Genomic DNA, 18,657 nt, shown 5'->3' on the forward strand with positions numbered 1-18,657 from the left:
CAAAAATATGGCCTTGATATACCAGCTAAACCAGGGAAAGACAAAGCAGAGAATGAAAACCACAAACCAATATGCTTTGTAAACATTACTATAAAAATTTTAAATAAAAAATTAGCAAAAAGGCTAAAACAAATGTTAAAGTGATTATACACTATGACCAATTTGGAATTATGCCTAGAATTCAGGGTTAATTTAATGTGGGGAAAACTATACATGTAATAAACCATGTTGACATAAATAATAAAACCACCTGGTTATGCCAGTAGATTCTGAAAAAGTTTTTGACAAATTTGATATCCATTTTTTAAAAAGAACATTAGAAAACATAGAAACACATAGAAAGATAAGTGTATCTTTCCACAATATGTTAAATACTGTCTACCTAAAATTAAGAGCAAACATGTAATGTAATTCCCTCTAGGAATATCAGGTGTAAAGCCAGGATGCCTATCATCATCACAATTTAACATAGTTCTAGAAATGCTAGCTATGGCAATAAGATAAAGAGAAATTGATGGAATAAAGATAAGCAAAGAGGAAACAAATTTATTGTCTTTTATAGGTATAGCAATTTACTTAGAAAAACCATAGTCAACTAAAAATTAATTGAAACATTAACTTGAACAATGTTAATATGAAGTAAATCCACATAAATTATGAGCTTTTCTTTATATTGCCAATAAAACCCAGCAGGTAGATTTAGAGAAATTCTATTCGGAGTAACTACAGAAGCTTTAAAATATTTGGGAGGCAGGCTACTAAAATACACTTAGGAACCGCATAAGCTACTCTTTGCAAAAAATATAGACCTAAAAATTGGAGAAATATGAATTGCTCATGGCTAGGTCGAGACGTTGGGGGGGGTAGGGGTGTTCAGGGAGGGCTAGCACCTCTGGTGTGAGGATCTGCTGAGCCTTTTTCAGGGCTTCTCATCCACCTTTGGTATCACCTGTCACCCAGCTCTCACCTGTGACTCCATGAAGCTGTAGGATTTTCAGCAGCCACACCCATCTTGGTAAAACCATCTTGGCAGACAGGTTCAGCCGGGTTGAGGGTAACAGACAGGTGTCACACCTGTCAGTGAATTGGGTGGGGGGGATATCTACACCCCAAGCATGTTAAGTCTTCCCCCATGGAATGGGCAGATGAGAACAGTTTTTTCCAATGACCATAAAGGTACCTGAAGCAGACACTGTGGAGCACTTAGAGAGTAGTTAGATATCAAAGACCCCAAGGTCATCCGCTGCATCCTGGGCCCCACTGGCTGTCCTGGCTTTTGTCTTGCCACTGGACTTCAATCACTTTGGTACAGAGAGTGAAGCTGATGACTTTGTGCGGCTCTGCTTCGCTGAAATCCAGTTCACACACAAGTCAAGGCATCATCCTGTGATGTCAATAGTCGTCTTCAAAAACGAAGGAGAAGCATCAGGGCAAGAACAAACCTTTCTTAACGGAATATGTCCAAGCTATCACAACTATATGAAAAAATGTTCTAAATCAGTAATAGTTTGAGAAATAAATATTTAAAGCAATTTTGAGATTCCAGATGACAAAAATGACAAATGTGGGAGGAACTGTGGGAAAACTGACACTTTAATGTCCTATAGGTGGACCTGTGAATTGGCCTAGCCGTTCTGGAAAGCAACTTGGAACTGTGCCCCAAAAGTTACCAAATTGTGTGCGTGCCCTTTGACTAAGCCATCAATATGTGTGTTACTACTGTACCTATACCCCATAGAGATCAGAGAAAGAGGAAGAGGTCCTCAGTGTACTGACATAGTTGTAGCATCTCTTTCTATAGCCAAAACCCAGAAACTAAGCATGAACTCCTCTATTGGAGAATGGCTAAACAGATTGTTGTATATGAATGTAATGGAATATTATTGTGCCATAGGAAATGAATAAATGGAAAGTTTGAGAGGAAACTGTGAAGGACTCTATTAGTTGGTTGAGAATGAAGTGATTAGAACTAGAACAGTTTATATGAAGGTAACCAAAATTACAACCAATGTAATGATAAACCACAAGTCCAGAGGACTGGGGATAAAAACATGCTGCCCATCTCTGCTGCAGAACAGGGATGAATTTAAAACGCAGAATTAGACATTTTTGGATAGTGTCAGAGTTGGAAATTGTCTTTGTTAGACTATGCAAATTTATTATGAGGATTTTCTATTTTTAGTTGTTTGGTGGGGGAGAGAAAATAAACGTAAAAAGAAAAAAAATTGGGGGTTAAAGAGATTATTGACCCTTGAAATGCTGGCTTATCAGCATTTATCAAATGGTTTCTGCAGAGTGCTTTCTCATTTGGATGCTTCGGGGACAGAAACCAAAAAACGGTTTACTCAATCCTCCCTGTGCCATTTTTTTCTCCCTTTTGTACCTATTTTGCATTGTGGTGTTGCTTCTATGTGGATGTTACATTTCATGTCAAACACTTTGGAATCCAGATGCATGCACTGTGGCTATAAAATTTTTATATATAACTTTAAGGTTTACAAAGTGTTTTACGTGTATTTTATTTGACAAATACGATAATCAGTTGTAGAATAATAAGATTATTTTTGTATGGCCCAAGGCAGCCAGCCCCATGATTTGTGCTTGTTTTCTATATAAACTGACAGATTGGGTATCCAATCTGCGCTGCTTACACTTTGTATATTGAGAAAGTTTCTTTTCCCTCTCGGGCTTCTCTGGCAACTATAGTGTTAAAAAGGACTCTAGAATCATTATTCTTTGAGGAAAAGTTTTATCCCTGTTTCAGGTCAAAATGCATTTGAGAAACTTCTTGCACATATGATGTGAGACATTGCTGGCTCTTTTGGTTTTGTTTTTTAATTTTGTTGGTATCCTTTGCTTTTACATCACCTTCATTTATAAACAGATCCCTCATTTCTTAGAATTAAAAAAAAAAGAAGGGAGGGCAATTCAGCAAAACTAACCCAACACTTTTAACGGAGTCAGACTGCACAGGCAGTTGGCCTCTGCCCCTGCAAAGAACTGCATTTTCTCACCACTGGAGCCAGGCTTAGTCATAATTACATGGAATTCACTTGTTTGTTTTTTTCTTACATTACTCTATGTCAGGTCATACTAGTCTTCTCATCCATGATTCTTTGTCTGTCATTCATTTCTTAGGCCACAGTAATATTTCATTATATTCTTATGTTACAATTTGTTTAGCCATTCCCCAGTTGATGTCCTGCCAAGTGACAGACTTTGTTCTTATCAAAAAGTTAGTATACCCAGCACATTATAGGCTCAACATATATGCTTATTTCCTTTCCCCTTCTCCTTTTTGTCTTAATCTGGACAGTTTTATTATGTTGCCTTTTTTAAAGTGAGAATCGAAGATAAGGCTTATGCCTTCTTTAGAAGCAGCCAGGTATCGTGATGGCCTCAGACACTTACTGAATAACCTCTTTGGTCCTCAGTACCTCAACAGTAAATCGAAGGGGTGAGAGTGGGGATAATAACACCACCTACCCTGCAGGGTTTTTGTGAAGTTCAAAGGAGATATTTGTAAAGTGCTTAGCAGAATGCTGGGGACACTGTATAGCAGGTGCTTATGCCTCCAGTTTTTTTAATGGTTCCATTAAATTAAATTGAGTGATTACTTATTGAGCATCTATTATGTGTCCATCACTATGCTAGATGCTCTTTGAGTATAAAGGAAATATAAGACCTATCCCCTACCCTAAAAGAGCTTACATTCCAATTAAGGAGAAAAATCTGTTATTTGAGGTCACAGGTTTTAGAATGTAGTTTAAGCAAAGTCATCAAGGTGGGAATAGCTGTGGTGTGTTCAAGAAGCAGACCTGGCCTAAGTGAAACTGACTTGGGGAGAGATGGTGGCGTTGGGCAGGGCTTGTGTGACCAGGTGATGTAGAGGGAACCTTTCTGTTTGTTGGAGAGGGGTTGAATTCAGTTCTGGGAATAATTGAGAACCACTTAAATAAAGTTTCTTTTTGAATACTCATCTTTTCTTTTCCATTTCTTAAATTTGGGCATGTCTGAAATGTTAGAAATTCTTTATTTTTCAAATAGAAGATGAGATCCAGTAAATGGGTTGAGATGTTTGCCATAACTTACTCACTTGAACTCAAGCCAATTGAAGTCCTCTTGGTGGATGGATGAAGCTGTTTGCTTCTTTCTAGTCATTTCTTATTTCTTTTCAGGGAACTTCTATAAAAGGATAGATGGGTGAGGTCTATTAATGGCAGCAGAAAGAGGAGTGGATAGGTACATTACTGGGGAAAGCTCATTCATTCCCTGACCCCTGTGGCTAGTATAAACAAAATCACCAGTACTTGTGTTTTAATTCCATCCCTTTAATGATGTGTATACATTTATGGAGTACTCCTAGGTGTACAAAACATTTTTTCCTAGGGTTCTCCAAGACAGTACTAATATTGTTAAAGACTCTAAAGATGAGGAAACCAAGGCTCAGAGAGACTTGACTTGCCCAGGATTACATTAGTGTTGGAGTCAAGGTTTGAATCCAGGTTCTCTCTTGATACAAAATTCACTGCTTTTTCCATTACATCAGGCTGCTTACCATAGACACCAGCCAACACTTGTTACTTGGCAAAGGTTTCAACATTCTAGGAATAATGATTTAGTAGCCTTGGAACGGAGAGTGTAGGAGCTCTCAAGCTACTTTCCTCCAACCCCAACTCTGCTACTCAAAGTGAGAGGTTACCCCTTCTGGACCTCCTCAGCTTAGATGCCCCCGCTGTCAGTTTTGCTACTCTTTTCTCACCCTTTCCCAGCTTGTTGCTGATTGGTTCCCTCCTATCCCCATCCCTTCAGAGCCAAATGTTCTCAAAGTAATAATTAGTTAATCTGGCAAATTGATTGTACTAAAACTCTATTGTGGGAAAGTTAAACAGGAGCTTATTAGAGCTCTGCCAAGTTTCTAGGCATAACTTTTACCCTGCAGTCTTACATGCCTAGAGGGGAAGATATTTATAGCTTGCCCAAGCCATGCTCAATACTCTTTTTTATTTGTAGAACTATTTTCATTTCCAGATTCTCTCCCTCTCTCCACCTTGTCCCTCACCCATTGAGAAAGCAAGAAATACAAATACCCATTATACATAGGAAGTCATGCAAACATTTCCACATTAGCCATCTTGGGGGGAGGTGGGGCAGGCTATTCTTCATTCTGTACCCAGAGTTCATCAGCTCTGTCTCCAGGGGTGTACAGCATGTTTTATTATGAGTTTGGAATTGTCATGGATCACTGTATTGATCAGAGCCTTGCTCACTATTCTGTCCTAACCATCTTTTCTACCCTGCTATGTTCCCCTTACTTCCACCCCTACACTTTCCATAGGCCATCCCTGTGACTTCTTCCAGACATAACCCCTGTACCTCTTTCCGCTCTGTGTGCTCCTTGTCAGCATAGAAACTCCTCTGGTGGAAGGGACTGGCTTACTTAGGAATTTGTACGACACTGTTTTAGCCCCATGTCGGCACTTGTAATAATGAATGCTTTCATTTTCCACCTCCTCTAGACGGAATTCTCTAAAGACAAAGAAAAATAATTAAGCAAAAACCTCTGATACAAAGACCATTCCTGGATGTATACGTATGGTAGTCCTCCACCTATGTCTACAGGATTTTCATTGTTTTTTCCCCCTTTACTTGGAGTTGAGGTTCCTTTGAGGAATCTTTTCATCCCTTGAGAAGTCTTTTTATTTATGTACATTGTTTATAGTTGAGCTCATTTTATTCTATATCAGTTCTTATAAATTGTCCTCTGTTTCTCTGAATTCCTCATGTGAGCATTTTCTTATTGCAGGAAAATATCAGTTCTCTTACCATAATTTTTTCTCTGGCAATGAGGACCCACTTTATTTCTGGTTCTTTGATATCACTGAGTGCTGCCATTGGACTTTTGTTTCTTCATTTGACTTCTCTGGGTGTAAGTGTCCCTTAATGCCATTGCTTGGTCAGAGGGTATGGACATTTTTGTCCCTTTTCTTCTCTAAAATTGAAATCTAGAACAATTTGACCCCTAATGATAGATGGTTTGCATAGTATAGAAAACTCCTAGTTGTTTTACTTTGCGTTTCTCTTGCTGTTAATGGGTTGGGGCATGATTTCATTTGGTCAATTAGCATTTGCAGTTCTTTAGAGAACTGTTTGTTCATATCCTTCTATTATTTGTCATTTGAGGAATGACTTTTTGATATCATATGTTTGTGTCAGTTCCCAGAATATTTTGGAGAACAAGCTTTTATTGTGACATTTGTTGCAAATATTGTCCCCTTCTGTCATTTCCGTCATGGTTTTCATTGATTTGATTCTGGCAAAAGCTTTTAAATTTTGTGGAGTCAAGACTTTTTATCTTATATGATCTCTTTTTTTGGGGGTTAAGAATTTCCTCCCTAGCCATTTCCCCTTCCCCCCCAGTTTTTTGGTGATTTGGCCTTTTTCTGTTTTACATGACAGTCGTTTTTCCACATAATGGCAGAGCCATTTTTTGTAACAATGGAAAATTTCAACAAAACAGCAGTGGCAGTTAGCTTGACAGTATATACAATTATCTACATCCTAATCCACCACCTCTCTTGAGAGGAAAGAGATATGTTTTTATCATCTCTTCTTGGAATTGTTCATGGCATTTAATTTTAATTCAGTTGCCTTTTTTGTTGTTTTCATTTATATCATTTTAATTTTGTATATTCTATTAGTTCTTTCATCTTTACTCTGCATTACTTAATATAAGTCTTTACATATTTCTCTAAATTCCTCATATCCTTTCTGACAGTGTAATAATAATCCATTATGTTCATAGGCCCTAATTTGTTTAGTTATTCCCCAGTATATTTCTAGTTTTTTATTGTCAGAAGTGGGCAGTATATTTTTAAAGGTACATTGACTGAGTTGATATATCCAGAGTTAGAGTGGACTAGACAGGATGGGATGATGAGAGGATGACCATCAAACAGAAGTCTTGACCTGTGATTAGCAATTGCAATTATCTGGACTTGTTTATGCTGAAGAAGAGAATAGTGAAGGGAAACATTGTAGATGAACTTGATCACTGACTTCAGATATTTTGATGGTTTTCTGGAAGAGGAATTATTCTGCATAGCTCCATATGAAGATTTGCGGAACTAGGGCCAGTCTGTTGGGTAGATTTTCATAGCAGTTAAAATTCATAACAAAGCAGCTAATAAATCCTGATGTAGAACCAAACTTATTGGGGAAACCTAAGCTATTTAACTGGGGATTTGGGTAATTTTTAACTTAATTGATTGTAGGTAAAGGTCATAATCATAAGAGACATAAAGACAAGCAAATAGAAGAGACGCATAATGAAGCAAGTAGATGTCGGTCCTTGCAGACTTGCAGGGGAAAAGACCCTAAGGATTAGAGGCTGGAAGCCTCTATTTGAATTGTGACCTAGAAGCACACACTTTTGTGTGTGGATTAGGCCTACAGAACTAGTCTCCAAGGTCATATAAAAAAGCTTCAGAAAGAGTTCAGGGATCACTTGATTAACATGGAGTTGCATAAAACTGATCAGTCTTAGTCTGATTTTAACAATAGCAGCAGCACTTCTTGGGGGTTTCTCTGCTTTTAAGCAAAATGACCTTGGTAACGTGGGGCTGGAACAGAAGAGACAAGGGGATAATTCCAATCGCAATATCAGTGGAAAGGGCTTCTTTGCCTGGCAGTTTGAATGTCACGAATCTGGAATGGGGTAAAGGCAGAGAAGTGGCAAATGGCGTTAGTCCTGCTATAGTGAAGAGATTAACTTGGGGCTTCTCTGACCTAGAGTCTGGGCTGAGGTGTCAGGTACTTACTTGATAATAATAAAACCCTTCTTCCAGCTCTATCAGGATGCAGAAGGACCTGCTAGCCAAGTTTTCTCAGGGTATGTCAGATAGCACTTGAAGTCATGGTGTGGCCCTAGTGTGTCACCCGTCAGAATGAACACATCTTCCAGCTGCCACAAAGGAGGAAGTGAAAGTCGCTTCAAGGACAGATTTACTCATTCTCCCTTTGTCCTATATATCTCCCTTCCTTTCTAGAGATTATGCTGTTCTTTTTGAGGATCTCACATTTCTACTCTCTTTTTCCTGGGAAATCTACTGTTTAGAAACAGGTTTTTTTTTCCCTTTCTTTCTACTATTTCAAGCTTGATCTTTTTTAAGTTGCAACTTATTCTTGCACAGTTTCTTCTTGCTGGAATAGTGGCTAGTACTAACCTGTGGACTCACACTGAGTTTCCAGAGTCTAAATGTCATGACACAATTCATGGTCGAGATGGGGAGGTATTTTACTGGAAGGCAGTTGTGCTCTGATTGATGAGATGAGATGAGATGAGATGAGAGAGAGAATGAGAATGCTAGATGTGTGACTTGTAGGCAGAAGTCTAGACCAGCATTTAAGAAACATACATTCTTTCTTGAGTCACTTCATGTGGTTCAATTGAAGAGGAATTCAGTAAGCCTTTATGGAGTACCACTGTTGTGCAAGAAGTGATCCACATTTTTATTGTCAGAGGGCATCAAATGCTTCTCTGTGCTGAAATAAATTTCATAAGAAAGGCCTTGAGTTGATCTTACCTCACACAGCCTCACAGTCCTTAAATTCATAACAGTATGACAAACCACTGGAGGAACATACATACACTGAGTATACATGTACTTAGCTTCACCAGGCTTCCCAAATCTCAATTGTTTCTAGTCTCTGAAAGGAAATCATTGGAAACGTGGTGGTCCCAGGAAAACCTGTCCTTCTTAGAACCAGAGGCTGGATCCAAGGAGCCCCAATGTTTAGGGCTAACACTATAACCAGAAGGGTAAAGGGAACCAGTTTAGGATAAGAAGACTCCATGTGCCTTTTTTAAAAAATACTTTTCAGTGGACAAAAATTTATTTTTCTTTGCCTTCCCATTCCCCCTATGTGAATTGGGTTGGGGTGGAGGACAGAACTCTTATAATAAATATGAATGGTAGGCAAAACAAATAATCACATTGGTCATGGCCAAAAATATGTCTCATTCTACATCTTGCCTCCATCACCTCTGTCAGGAGGGAGGTCCTGAGAGATCCCCTGCAATATGGTAGCCCATTGCTTTGATCACAGTTCTTAATTCCTTTGAAGTTGTTTTTCTCCTATGATGTTGCTTTTCTAGAAATTATTCTGGTCCTGCTCATTTTACTCTGCACCATTTTATATAAGTCTTGAGATTCCTCAGAAACCACCCTTTTCATTTCTTGATATTCCGTCGTATTCAGAAACCATAATTGGTTCATCCGTTGCTCATTTGATGAGTACCTCCTTAGTTTCTGGTTCTTTGCTTTTATAAAAGAAATTGCTTTAAATATATGTGTATATTACATTTTAATGCACATATATGCATATGTGTATATACACACATGTGTATGTATGTATGTATGCACATGTGTCTTTCTCTTCTTCCTTTGATCTCTTTGGGCTCTAAGCCTAGTAGTTGTATTGCTGGGCCAGGGAATATACAGTTCGTAACTTTTCGGCTATGTTTCTAGGTACCTTTTGAATATCCCGATTTTGAGTAAACTAGATGAAAATGTACACAGAAATTAAGAGAATTCCTTTGGTGAAGACTAAATTTCTTATTCCAACAGCTGTTCTCTTGTTTGTCTTTGTTTTGTCTTGAAGTTCCTCTTTCTCCTTTTGAGGAAAGGGGCCTGATTTGCCCAGACCAACCTTGCTGCTTTTGGTTTTTTTTTTTTCCCTTAAGAAAAGTTATCTACCCTGGGTGCCTCCTCTCACCTTTCGTTCACCTCTAAACCCTCTACAGTCTGGCTTCTGACCTCATCATTTAACTCAAACTGCCCTCTCCAAAGTTACTAATGATTTCTTAATCACCAGATGTAATGATTTGTTTTCAGTCCTCAAACTTCTCCGCTTCTGTGCCGCATTTTGCATTGTTGACCACTTTTTCCTGGATCCTCTCTCCTCTCTAGGTTTTTGTGACTGCTTCCTTCTGGTTTTCTTCCCACCTGTTTGATTCAGTTTCCTTTGCAGGATCTTTTTCCAGGTTATAGTTAGTCCTATGTTATAGCTTATTTCCCCTTTCTCTGTACTGTCGCATTTGGTGATGTTTCATGATCAGCTCCCAGGGATCCAGTTGTCATTTCAATGAAGATAATTTCCAGTCCCGTATATCCAGCTCTTCTCTCTCCCCTCAGCTCTCAGCATATCCAGCTGCCTTCTGGGGTGTCTTGAATTGGACATCCCATATGCATCTCAGTGGCAGCGTGTCCAGAAAGAACTCATTATCTTTCCCTGCCTCAGCAATCCCCTCTTCCCAACTTCCCTGTAACTTTTGGGGGGTCCATGTTCCTCCCGGTCCCCTTAGCTTGAAACCTCGATGTCCTCCTTAGCGTCACACTCTCACCACACATCCAGTCTGCTGGCCGACCTTTGTCATCGATATGTTCTCAACATCTCTCAGATGTTTTCTTCTCTCTCCTTGTAGTCACTACCCAAGTTCAGGCCTTCATTGCCTCTCCTCTGGACTACTGTAATAGCCTTCACACTGATCTGTTTATTTCCCAAGTTCTAGTCTCCAGCCACGTCACACTCCTGCTTAATGAGCTCCAGTAATTCCCTTTTTTCTCCAGAATCAAATTTTAAGCCCTGTGTTTGTCTTATTTAAAGCTTCTTCATAATGTGGCCCCTTCCTCTCTGCCCAGCCTTGTCACACTTCCTCCCTTCCGTGTCCTCTCGAGGATCCAACACTGGCTTGCTTGCTGGTTCCTCACACAGGACGCTCCAGTTCCTGCCACTGACTGTCCTCTCTGATGGAATGCTCTCCCGCCTTCCCTCCATTTCTTGGCTTCCTTCAACACTCAGCCCAAATCTTACTTTAGAAGACCTTTCTGAGTTTCTTCAGCTGCTAGTGTCCTCCATCTGAGATCTTCATTTACTCTCTATATTTTCTATGTACTCTATTCATTGCGCCACCCAACCACCCCCCAGAATAATGATTTTAAAGCATAAAATACATAGGATTACAAAGGAGCCTAATTATATTAGATATAGTATTCAAGATATTTTAAGATAATATGTTCATAGACCCCAAGCTAAGGACTCCTGATCTAAATTATTATCATCACCCACTTACTTGAAGCTCTAAACAGGTTTAACCTGGAAAAGACTGACCTTATGTGCTGAAACTGGCTGTGTACTGAGGTTGGTTGGGTGAATAGGGAGGATATTTAATGATCTAATCTTGTGGCGATCAGTTTACTTGTAGCTAGGCCTCAGTAGATTTTCTTTTCTTCTCTGTAGGGAAGTACTACTACTCTAGAAGTAGTTTGCCAACAAGAAATTGGAAATTACCCTAGATAGATGTGTCAAAGGGGATGACAGAGGGGGCCAAGAGAAGGTTACCTTGCAATTTTAGCCTCTGTATTTTCTTTTCAAATTCTGGGACTTTCTTTACCCACTTCTGCTGTTTTTCCTTGCTTCAAGGAACCCATTTCTTATCTTTATTATTGATTGCATTGAATTTCAAGTTTGGTTTGGTTTGGAGATTGCACTAAGAAATACCAAGTGCTCCAAATGTAACAGTCTTTTTGGGGAAACTGTTGAAGTAAAACACTAGCCCCACTTGTGATAACACACATGGCTGTGGTGCCTTTTACCTAGAACTAGCACTCCTGGGCTTTCACGGTTATGGTTATCAGTGTAGGAGATAAGATTGTACATACCCTTGTTACCCACTGTTGGATCCTAGCATTTTCTATCTTTTCTCACAGCTACTGCCCTCAACTAGACTGATCATCTTACAGTCATAGAGCAGGGCTTCTTACCAGGGTCTGTGACCTTGCTTATTTTGACTCTATTTAAATATAATTGGTTTCTTTTGTAACCCTCCATATTTTATACATTTAAAGACATTACTCTGAGAGAGGGTGCATACTTTTCATCAGAATGCCAAGTGGGTCCTGACAAAACAGAACCCTTGACCCATAGGAAAGTTGGAAGAATGGATGGAAGCCTTCCTGAGAGTCAGGATGACCCAAGTTCAAGATCTGGCCTGCTTCCAAGTCCCGTCTCTGACATGTTGTGTTTTTGTGACCCTGAACAATGCCCCTGGTAACTTTCAAAGACTAAGTTACAAGACCACCGCTGGCCTGCTTGGGCAGAGGAAGCTGCTTCCCCAGGAGCTCCCCACATTAAGGGCGTCACACAAAAAATGCTCAAACACCACTCCCTATCACATTGCTCTTCTGCTTAAAAAATGTTACCGTGGCCCACCATTGCCAGATGAGACTCTGCCTCTGCCTGACCTTCCAGAGTCTGGCCCTGGTCAGCAAGCCTTTATTAGGTGCCTGTTGTGTGCTAGGCCCTGAGCTAAGACCAAAGTGCAGCCCTGCCTGATCTCACAGAGCTTGCATTCTATCAGGAGAGGCAGCATATGTATACAGAAAAGTATGTGCATAATAAATACAAAATAAGTATCAGATCAGGGAGGTGGGTACTAGCAGCTGGAGGAACTGGTTCTTGAGCTGCCTCTTGAGGGAAGTTAGGGGTGCTGTGAGAGAAAGGTAAGGAGTGAGTGCATACCAGGTGAATGTGCAAAGATGACTGAGGAACAGGGCATGACTGAGGAACAGGGAACGGGCTGGACTGTCTGTTACAAGAAGAGTGGCAGTGTGTAGTGATTGCAGATAGAGGTTGGGACCAAGTCTTGAAAAGCTTTGAAAGCCGACCAGATGAGTTAAACTTTGTCCTAGAGCTAGTGGAGAGCCATTGGAGCTAACTGGTTAGAGGAGTGACTCAGTCAGATCTGTGCTTAAGGAAAGTCACTTTGGTAGCCATGTGGAGACTGGCTTGGAGTGGGGAGAGACTTGAGTCAGAAGGACCAATTGGGAGGTCAGTGCAGTAGTCTAAATGGGAAGTGATGAGCGTCTGAACTAAGGAGCAAAAAAAGGGGTTGGTGCCAGAGATAGTGTCCTGGTAGAAACCTGAAGATCTGGCAGCTGATTGAACTGTAGTAAAAACGGAGGATGACGTGGAGGTCATGGACCTGTGAGGCTGGAAGCACAGTGGTACCCTCACAGAAAGAGACATATTCAAGCTAGCTCTGTTTTAGACAGGCCGAGTTTGAAGTGTCTCTGGGACATCCAGTCTGAAATGCCCCAAAGGCAGCTGGTGATGTGTGAAGCCCCAGAGAGACTTGGGCAAGATATGCGGGATCTGTGAATCACCCGCATAGAGGAGGTGATGAAACCCGTGAGAGCTGAAGAGATCACTGTGAAAGAGAGTACAGAGAAAGAAGGGGACTCGGGACAATTATAGTTCAGTAGGGTCAGACGCAGCAGGGAGAGGTCAAGAAAGGTGAAGACCAAGGGGGGAACAAAGGTCAGATTTGACTTTTAGGTGACTGCACAGAGCAGCTTCAGTGGAAGGTTAAACAGCAGATCATAAAATAAAGAGGGGAGGAAATGAAGGCATTAGTTATAGACAGCTTTCGCCGAATTTGGCGAGAAAGAAGAGAAACACAGGGCAGTAGCGTGAGAAGATAGTAGGTCTGGTGAACATTTTTTAGTTCTGCTGTTGGGTTTCCACTCTTCCCCAGAATTGCTCCAGGTAGGCCAGTCTTCCCCTTCTTTCCCACTAGTTCCTTATATAAATGTAGATATGTAAGTCTTAGAAATCTATACCTCTGGGCCTTTTTTTCAACTGTTGGACTATGTTAGTATCAGTATAGTGCCTGCTACCTGAAATGTTCTCGTCATTCCCTTCTGCTTATTCTCTCATCTGTCCTCTTAGCACTTGAAGGTCAAACTTGGATCACCTCCATTGTGCTTTCCCAGACTACTATAGAGAACATTGCTTTCTCTTTTCCCCAGAATTCCTTTAATGCTTAAAGTATGCTAGTAGGCCTTAAAAAATGCTTGTTGACTAATTCATATTTATATTCCATCCTTACCTCTGTTTTAACAAGGTCCCAGTTTATTTTTTATATGTTAATTATAAGAAGGCATTTGACTTGATAAAGGGAAATGGCCTCAAAGGCCTATTTCCAACAAGCAATCTCTCATTTTCCTTGACAAGTGCAACTATGGAGAGAATCAGGCGAGGCATAAAACAGGTGTTTGTCACTGTCATGGAACGTGTCTTGCCCAGGGTCCAAATCAGAGGTGTCAGATATGCTGGGCTGGACCATGCCTGAACCAGATTAAACTGTAACATTTTTACAAAATAAATAAAAACTGCTTGATGGGGGAAGAGTTTTGTGGGTACGATAAATTAACAAAAGGAAAAAAAGAAAGTGTAGGTTAAAAAAAGAAACTACGCAGGTATTTTTAATGGTCCTAGCTGTGCCCCAGGAGAAAGACCAACGAAGGCTGTCTTTGGAGGACTCTCCCTGATTATAGATCTGTCCTTAAAAATTCACACTATCCAGAGAATGAAGGTTGTAGCTTGTGGGTGGCTGGGTGGGCTGCCGCACTTGTCTGGTAATTGCAGATTGCATTGAGGAAGCCTCAGGAAAGGAGGCGTGGCATCAAGGGACCGCTACCAGGCGGCCTGCTTCTTTAGCTCATTGGGAGGATTCTCTGGGGGAATCACTCAGGGTGAAAAGGTGTAGATGGGGTGCAGTCTGCATCCAGCGGGAGGCATCAGTATCCCAGAGGGGTTGAAGTATATCGCCCCAACTACCTTAAAAGCTCCTTGAGAATAGAGAGCCGTCGTTATACTCTTGCAGATCTAACCAAGCTAAGCACACACGGGCATAAATAAGCATTTGCTTAATTTTTGTAACCCCTACTGCATGTTAGCATAGGACTGAAAACATTTGTTATTGTTTTGGTCATATCCAACTCTTTGTGACCCTGTTAGGGTTTTCTTAGCAAAGACACCGGAGTGGTTTGCCTTTTCTTTCTCCAGCTCATTTTATAGGTGAGGAAACTGAGGCAAACAGGGTTAAGTGACTTGCCCAGGGTCACACAACTAAGCGTCTGAGGCCTGATTTGAACTCAGGAAGATAAGTCTTCCTGACTCCAGACCTGATACTCTATGCATTGTACCACCTAGCATCCCTGACTGGAAACTCAGTAAGTGTTAAATTATTTTCTCTGAGCCTGAGGAAATGTATGTGACCCTAATAATTTCAAATGATGTATAGCTGCTACTATTGTCTACAAGGGGATTTTTTGTTGTTCAATTCCAAGACCTAATATTGATACAGATGTGTAGCTTATTGAATAAAGTATAACTTCCTGATCCTGGCATTCAAAGCTCTCCAAAACCTGTCCCAGTCAGCTTTTGTAAACCACCACATACCCTACATGTGAGCCACATTAAACTATTCTTTCTGTTGGGGCTGTTAGGTGGCACATTCAATAGAGCATCGGCCCTGTAGTCAAGAGGACCTGAATTCAAATCCAGCCTCAGACACTTAACACTTACTAGCTGTGTGATCTTGGGCAAGTCACTTAACCCCAATTGCCCTGCCCTCCCCTCTCCAAAAAAAGCAGAAAATAAAAATAAAAGAGGCAAAACTTTGAAAACAAAAACCTAATTTTTCTGTTATAGTCCTGCACTCTACTCTCCCTTCTCCATGCTTCCATCGTCCCTGGCAACAATGCCAGAATGGATTCTTCTCCCTTCCTGACTTATCTATATCTCTATTTATTAAAGTCCCTCCCAAGGCCTGTCATTGGTGCTATGTTTTCCCTGAAGCCTGTCTTGGCCTTCAAGGTGAAAGTGGGCTCTTCTTCTTCTTCACATTTTTTATCATTTTACTAGGACCGATCCTTTGTGCTCTTCTCTCATTCCCTGTCATCACATATATTTTTATCCTATTAGATAATAAGCTCCTTGAGAGCAAGAGCCATAGTATCTGTCTTTGTATCTCCAGTGTCTTGCATCTATCAGGTGCCTGATAAATGTTCATTTTTTTGAATTACCTTCCTTGTTAGATTGGGTCAAATTAATCAAGATCAAATTAAATAATTGATGTGAATGCTTTTTATAAAGCTCAGAGCCCCAGTCAGACACAGGTCATTTACTGTCATCATTATTATTAATAATCATCTAGTGTTGGATACAAACCTGACCATGTTAGAGTGTGGCCTTAACAAGTTAATGGCAGCGATAGCAACAGGATGTGGAGCAGGATGAGGCATTCTGGTCCATCGCTGGGCTTGAAGTAATCAGCATTTGGTATGATGAAGCTTACCTATAGCATGTTGGATGTCATTACAGGAAGGAACACTGGAAGTTACTGAGTAATTTGAAGACTACTGTGGAAGGTTTGGTGTCAGCCAACAATCCCAACGTCTGGTCCAAATATGGAGGCTTGGAGCGACTTTGCAGAGACATGAAGGGCATCCTTTATCATGGGCTCATCCATGACCAGGTACGCCAAGACCCTTTTTGTTTACCAGCTACACAGAAACACTTAATTGGGAAGAAGGGAAAATGAGTTACATTATAGGTGAGTTGGGTAGTCTATAGAGAGAAAATGGCCAAGTAGGTCAACAATCTGAATACCAGGAAGTCAGTTAATTATGTTCAAGAGGTCCTCCAGTTCAAAGTTGGATTTTTTCCTTAAAAAACAAATGGCAATACGGTACTATAATGAAAATACAAGACAAAAATATGGTAGAGTTGGCCCTTGGCTTTGACAGAGGCCTGATTACTCTAGACTATGATTGTATCTAATTTGGGAAAATTTCCCCATTTTTGCTCTGGAACCAATCTGATTAAACTGAATGATGAGCTGATTGAAATATTATTTGAGAGGGCATCTTCTCATCTCAGAATTTTAGATTCTCTCCTTGACTCTTTTCCCCACTACTTAGTAGTATTATTTTTTCCAGTTACATGTAAAGATAGTTTTCAACATTCACTTTTATGAGATTATGAGTTCCAAATTTTTCTACTTTCCTCCCTTCCCTCCCCCCTTCCAAAGAAAGCGAGTAATCTGATATAGGTTATACAGCATATTAATCATATTTCTATATTAGTTATACTGTGAAAGAAGAATCAGAACAAAAGTCTCCTTGACTTTTAGTGAATTAGAATTTTGAGTTTCTTCCCCAAATCATTGTTTTTAAGTTAATAAAGGGAAAAATTAGCCATGTGAACTGTTGGTATTTCCCTTGCCAAGGCGACCAGAGTACAGACTGAAAGTACATTTTCAGAGCAGAAGGACATGGGGAGAGGGAGAATTAACGTTCTTAGCCCTTGATGTCAACTTGTTGCTCTGGAGACCAACCTAAGAGAGTTCTTAGAGATGTTATTGGGCCCTTTGGCATAGTCACAATATATTTTAACTTTCCATCAAAATTTTATTACTTTATCAATTTTCAGTTGATACTTGGGGAACAGTTTTCAGTTCCACTTTTTTTCTCTAAGGATAAACTGTGATTGGGTTCATTTTCTTTATTCATGTCTCAAATTTTGAAGTTGGATAATACATAGTGTCTTCTCTACCATTCTTTTTTTTTTTTTTTTAAGCAATCGGGGTTAAGAAACTTGCTCAAGGTTACAGGGCCAGTTATTTCTGGGTGTGGTGCTAAGTATCAGAGCCCAGATTCTATCCCCAGGTCATCCCAACACTGGAGCAGGTGCTCTTACTTGCTGAACCACCTGGCTGCTACTTCTCTACCATTCTTGTCAGTTAGCCTTCTTACATCATGCTTTTTAGGGGGACCGTTTCTAGGTAAAATATGTGAAGTGAAAGACCCCAAGATGAAGTGGATAGAAATCTATCAGGAAGACCTGTATTTAAACCACTGAATCTCTCAGGGCCCAACCAACTCTGCAAGCCTTTGAAGTTGTTGAGCAGGTATAAATTTCTGTTGGTAGAAAGAGAGCTTCCTCACTTTTTTTCTCTGGGAAATCCCTATCATGAAATCCCAAGTCTAGACCTGAGCACACCCGATTCCTCCCCCTACACACATACCCCCATACCCTTCTAAGAAATTGTAAATTGTCTTTGAATTTCTTCAGATTCTTCTTTGTGCTTTTCTCTCAACCTTCAACTTCACTCTAGAATAGGCCTGCACAACATACAGTCCACCAAAGTATTTCAGGTGGCCCGCCAAAAATGTAGAGGTTGTAAAATAGGCTTGCACAACATACCACCCACAGGCCTCTTTGGCAGACTGCAAGTGGCCCACAGGCCTGCTGTAGAACCTAGTGGCTTTATGTTGCCACCAGAGACGCACAGTGACGCCTGCACTCTTCTATTAAAACCTGTTCTTAACTATCACTTTTTAAAAGATCTGATGAAATCATTTTCGTTTAGGTCTCTTAATTTCCAGAGTTCTTTGTGTTTTAATTGGTAGTAGAACTTTGGAAACAGATGGGTGAATTTCTAAGGGTTGAGTTTCAGAGAACAGTATCAATTGATAAGTGAAATATTTAGGGGTAGAGAACAAAGAAAGTGAAGTGCTTTGTGTGTCTTCCTCAGAACATGTTACACAGTTAGGCTAGCTGCATTTGTTAACATCTGGCACCATTGTACGAAAGCAGAATGTTTATCTCCTAACTTCACAGATAGGCAAATAGAGGCAAGGGAGAGAGGAGTCCTGGAGATTTTGTATGTTTCTCTACTGTTCCTGAACCAGACGACGTCTTTAGGTGCTATAACCTCACAAAAAAACTGCTAAAAGTGATTGCTGT

The 18,657-nt window shown here is 40.3% G+C and overlaps 1 protein-coding gene across 3 annotated transcripts in view; it reads left to right on the forward strand.

Moving 5' to 3' along the window:
• RUBCN (rubicon autophagy regulator) overlaps nucleotides 1-18,657 on the forward strand; it is a 53,732-nt gene that overhangs the window by 5,287 nt on the left and 29,788 nt on the right. For all 3 annotated transcript variants that reach the window (XM_069065002.1, XM_069065000.1, XM_069065001.1), the window contains exon 2: nucleotides 16,231-16,384. In XM_069065002.1, the coding sequence (XP_068921103.1) occupies nucleotides 16,231-16,384 (154 nt within the window). The remainder of the gene's footprint in view (nucleotides 1-16,230; nucleotides 16,385-18,657) is intronic.

The sequence above is a fragment of the Petaurus breviceps genome, unplaced genomic scaffold (genome assembly GCF_028583685.1).
Source record: "Petaurus breviceps papuanus isolate PSGF00001 unplaced genomic scaffold, PetGlider_PUasm1.0 90654, whole genome shotgun sequence".
NCBI classification, from domain to species: domain Eukaryota; kingdom Metazoa; phylum Chordata; class Mammalia; order Diprotodontia; family Petauridae; genus Petaurus; species Petaurus breviceps.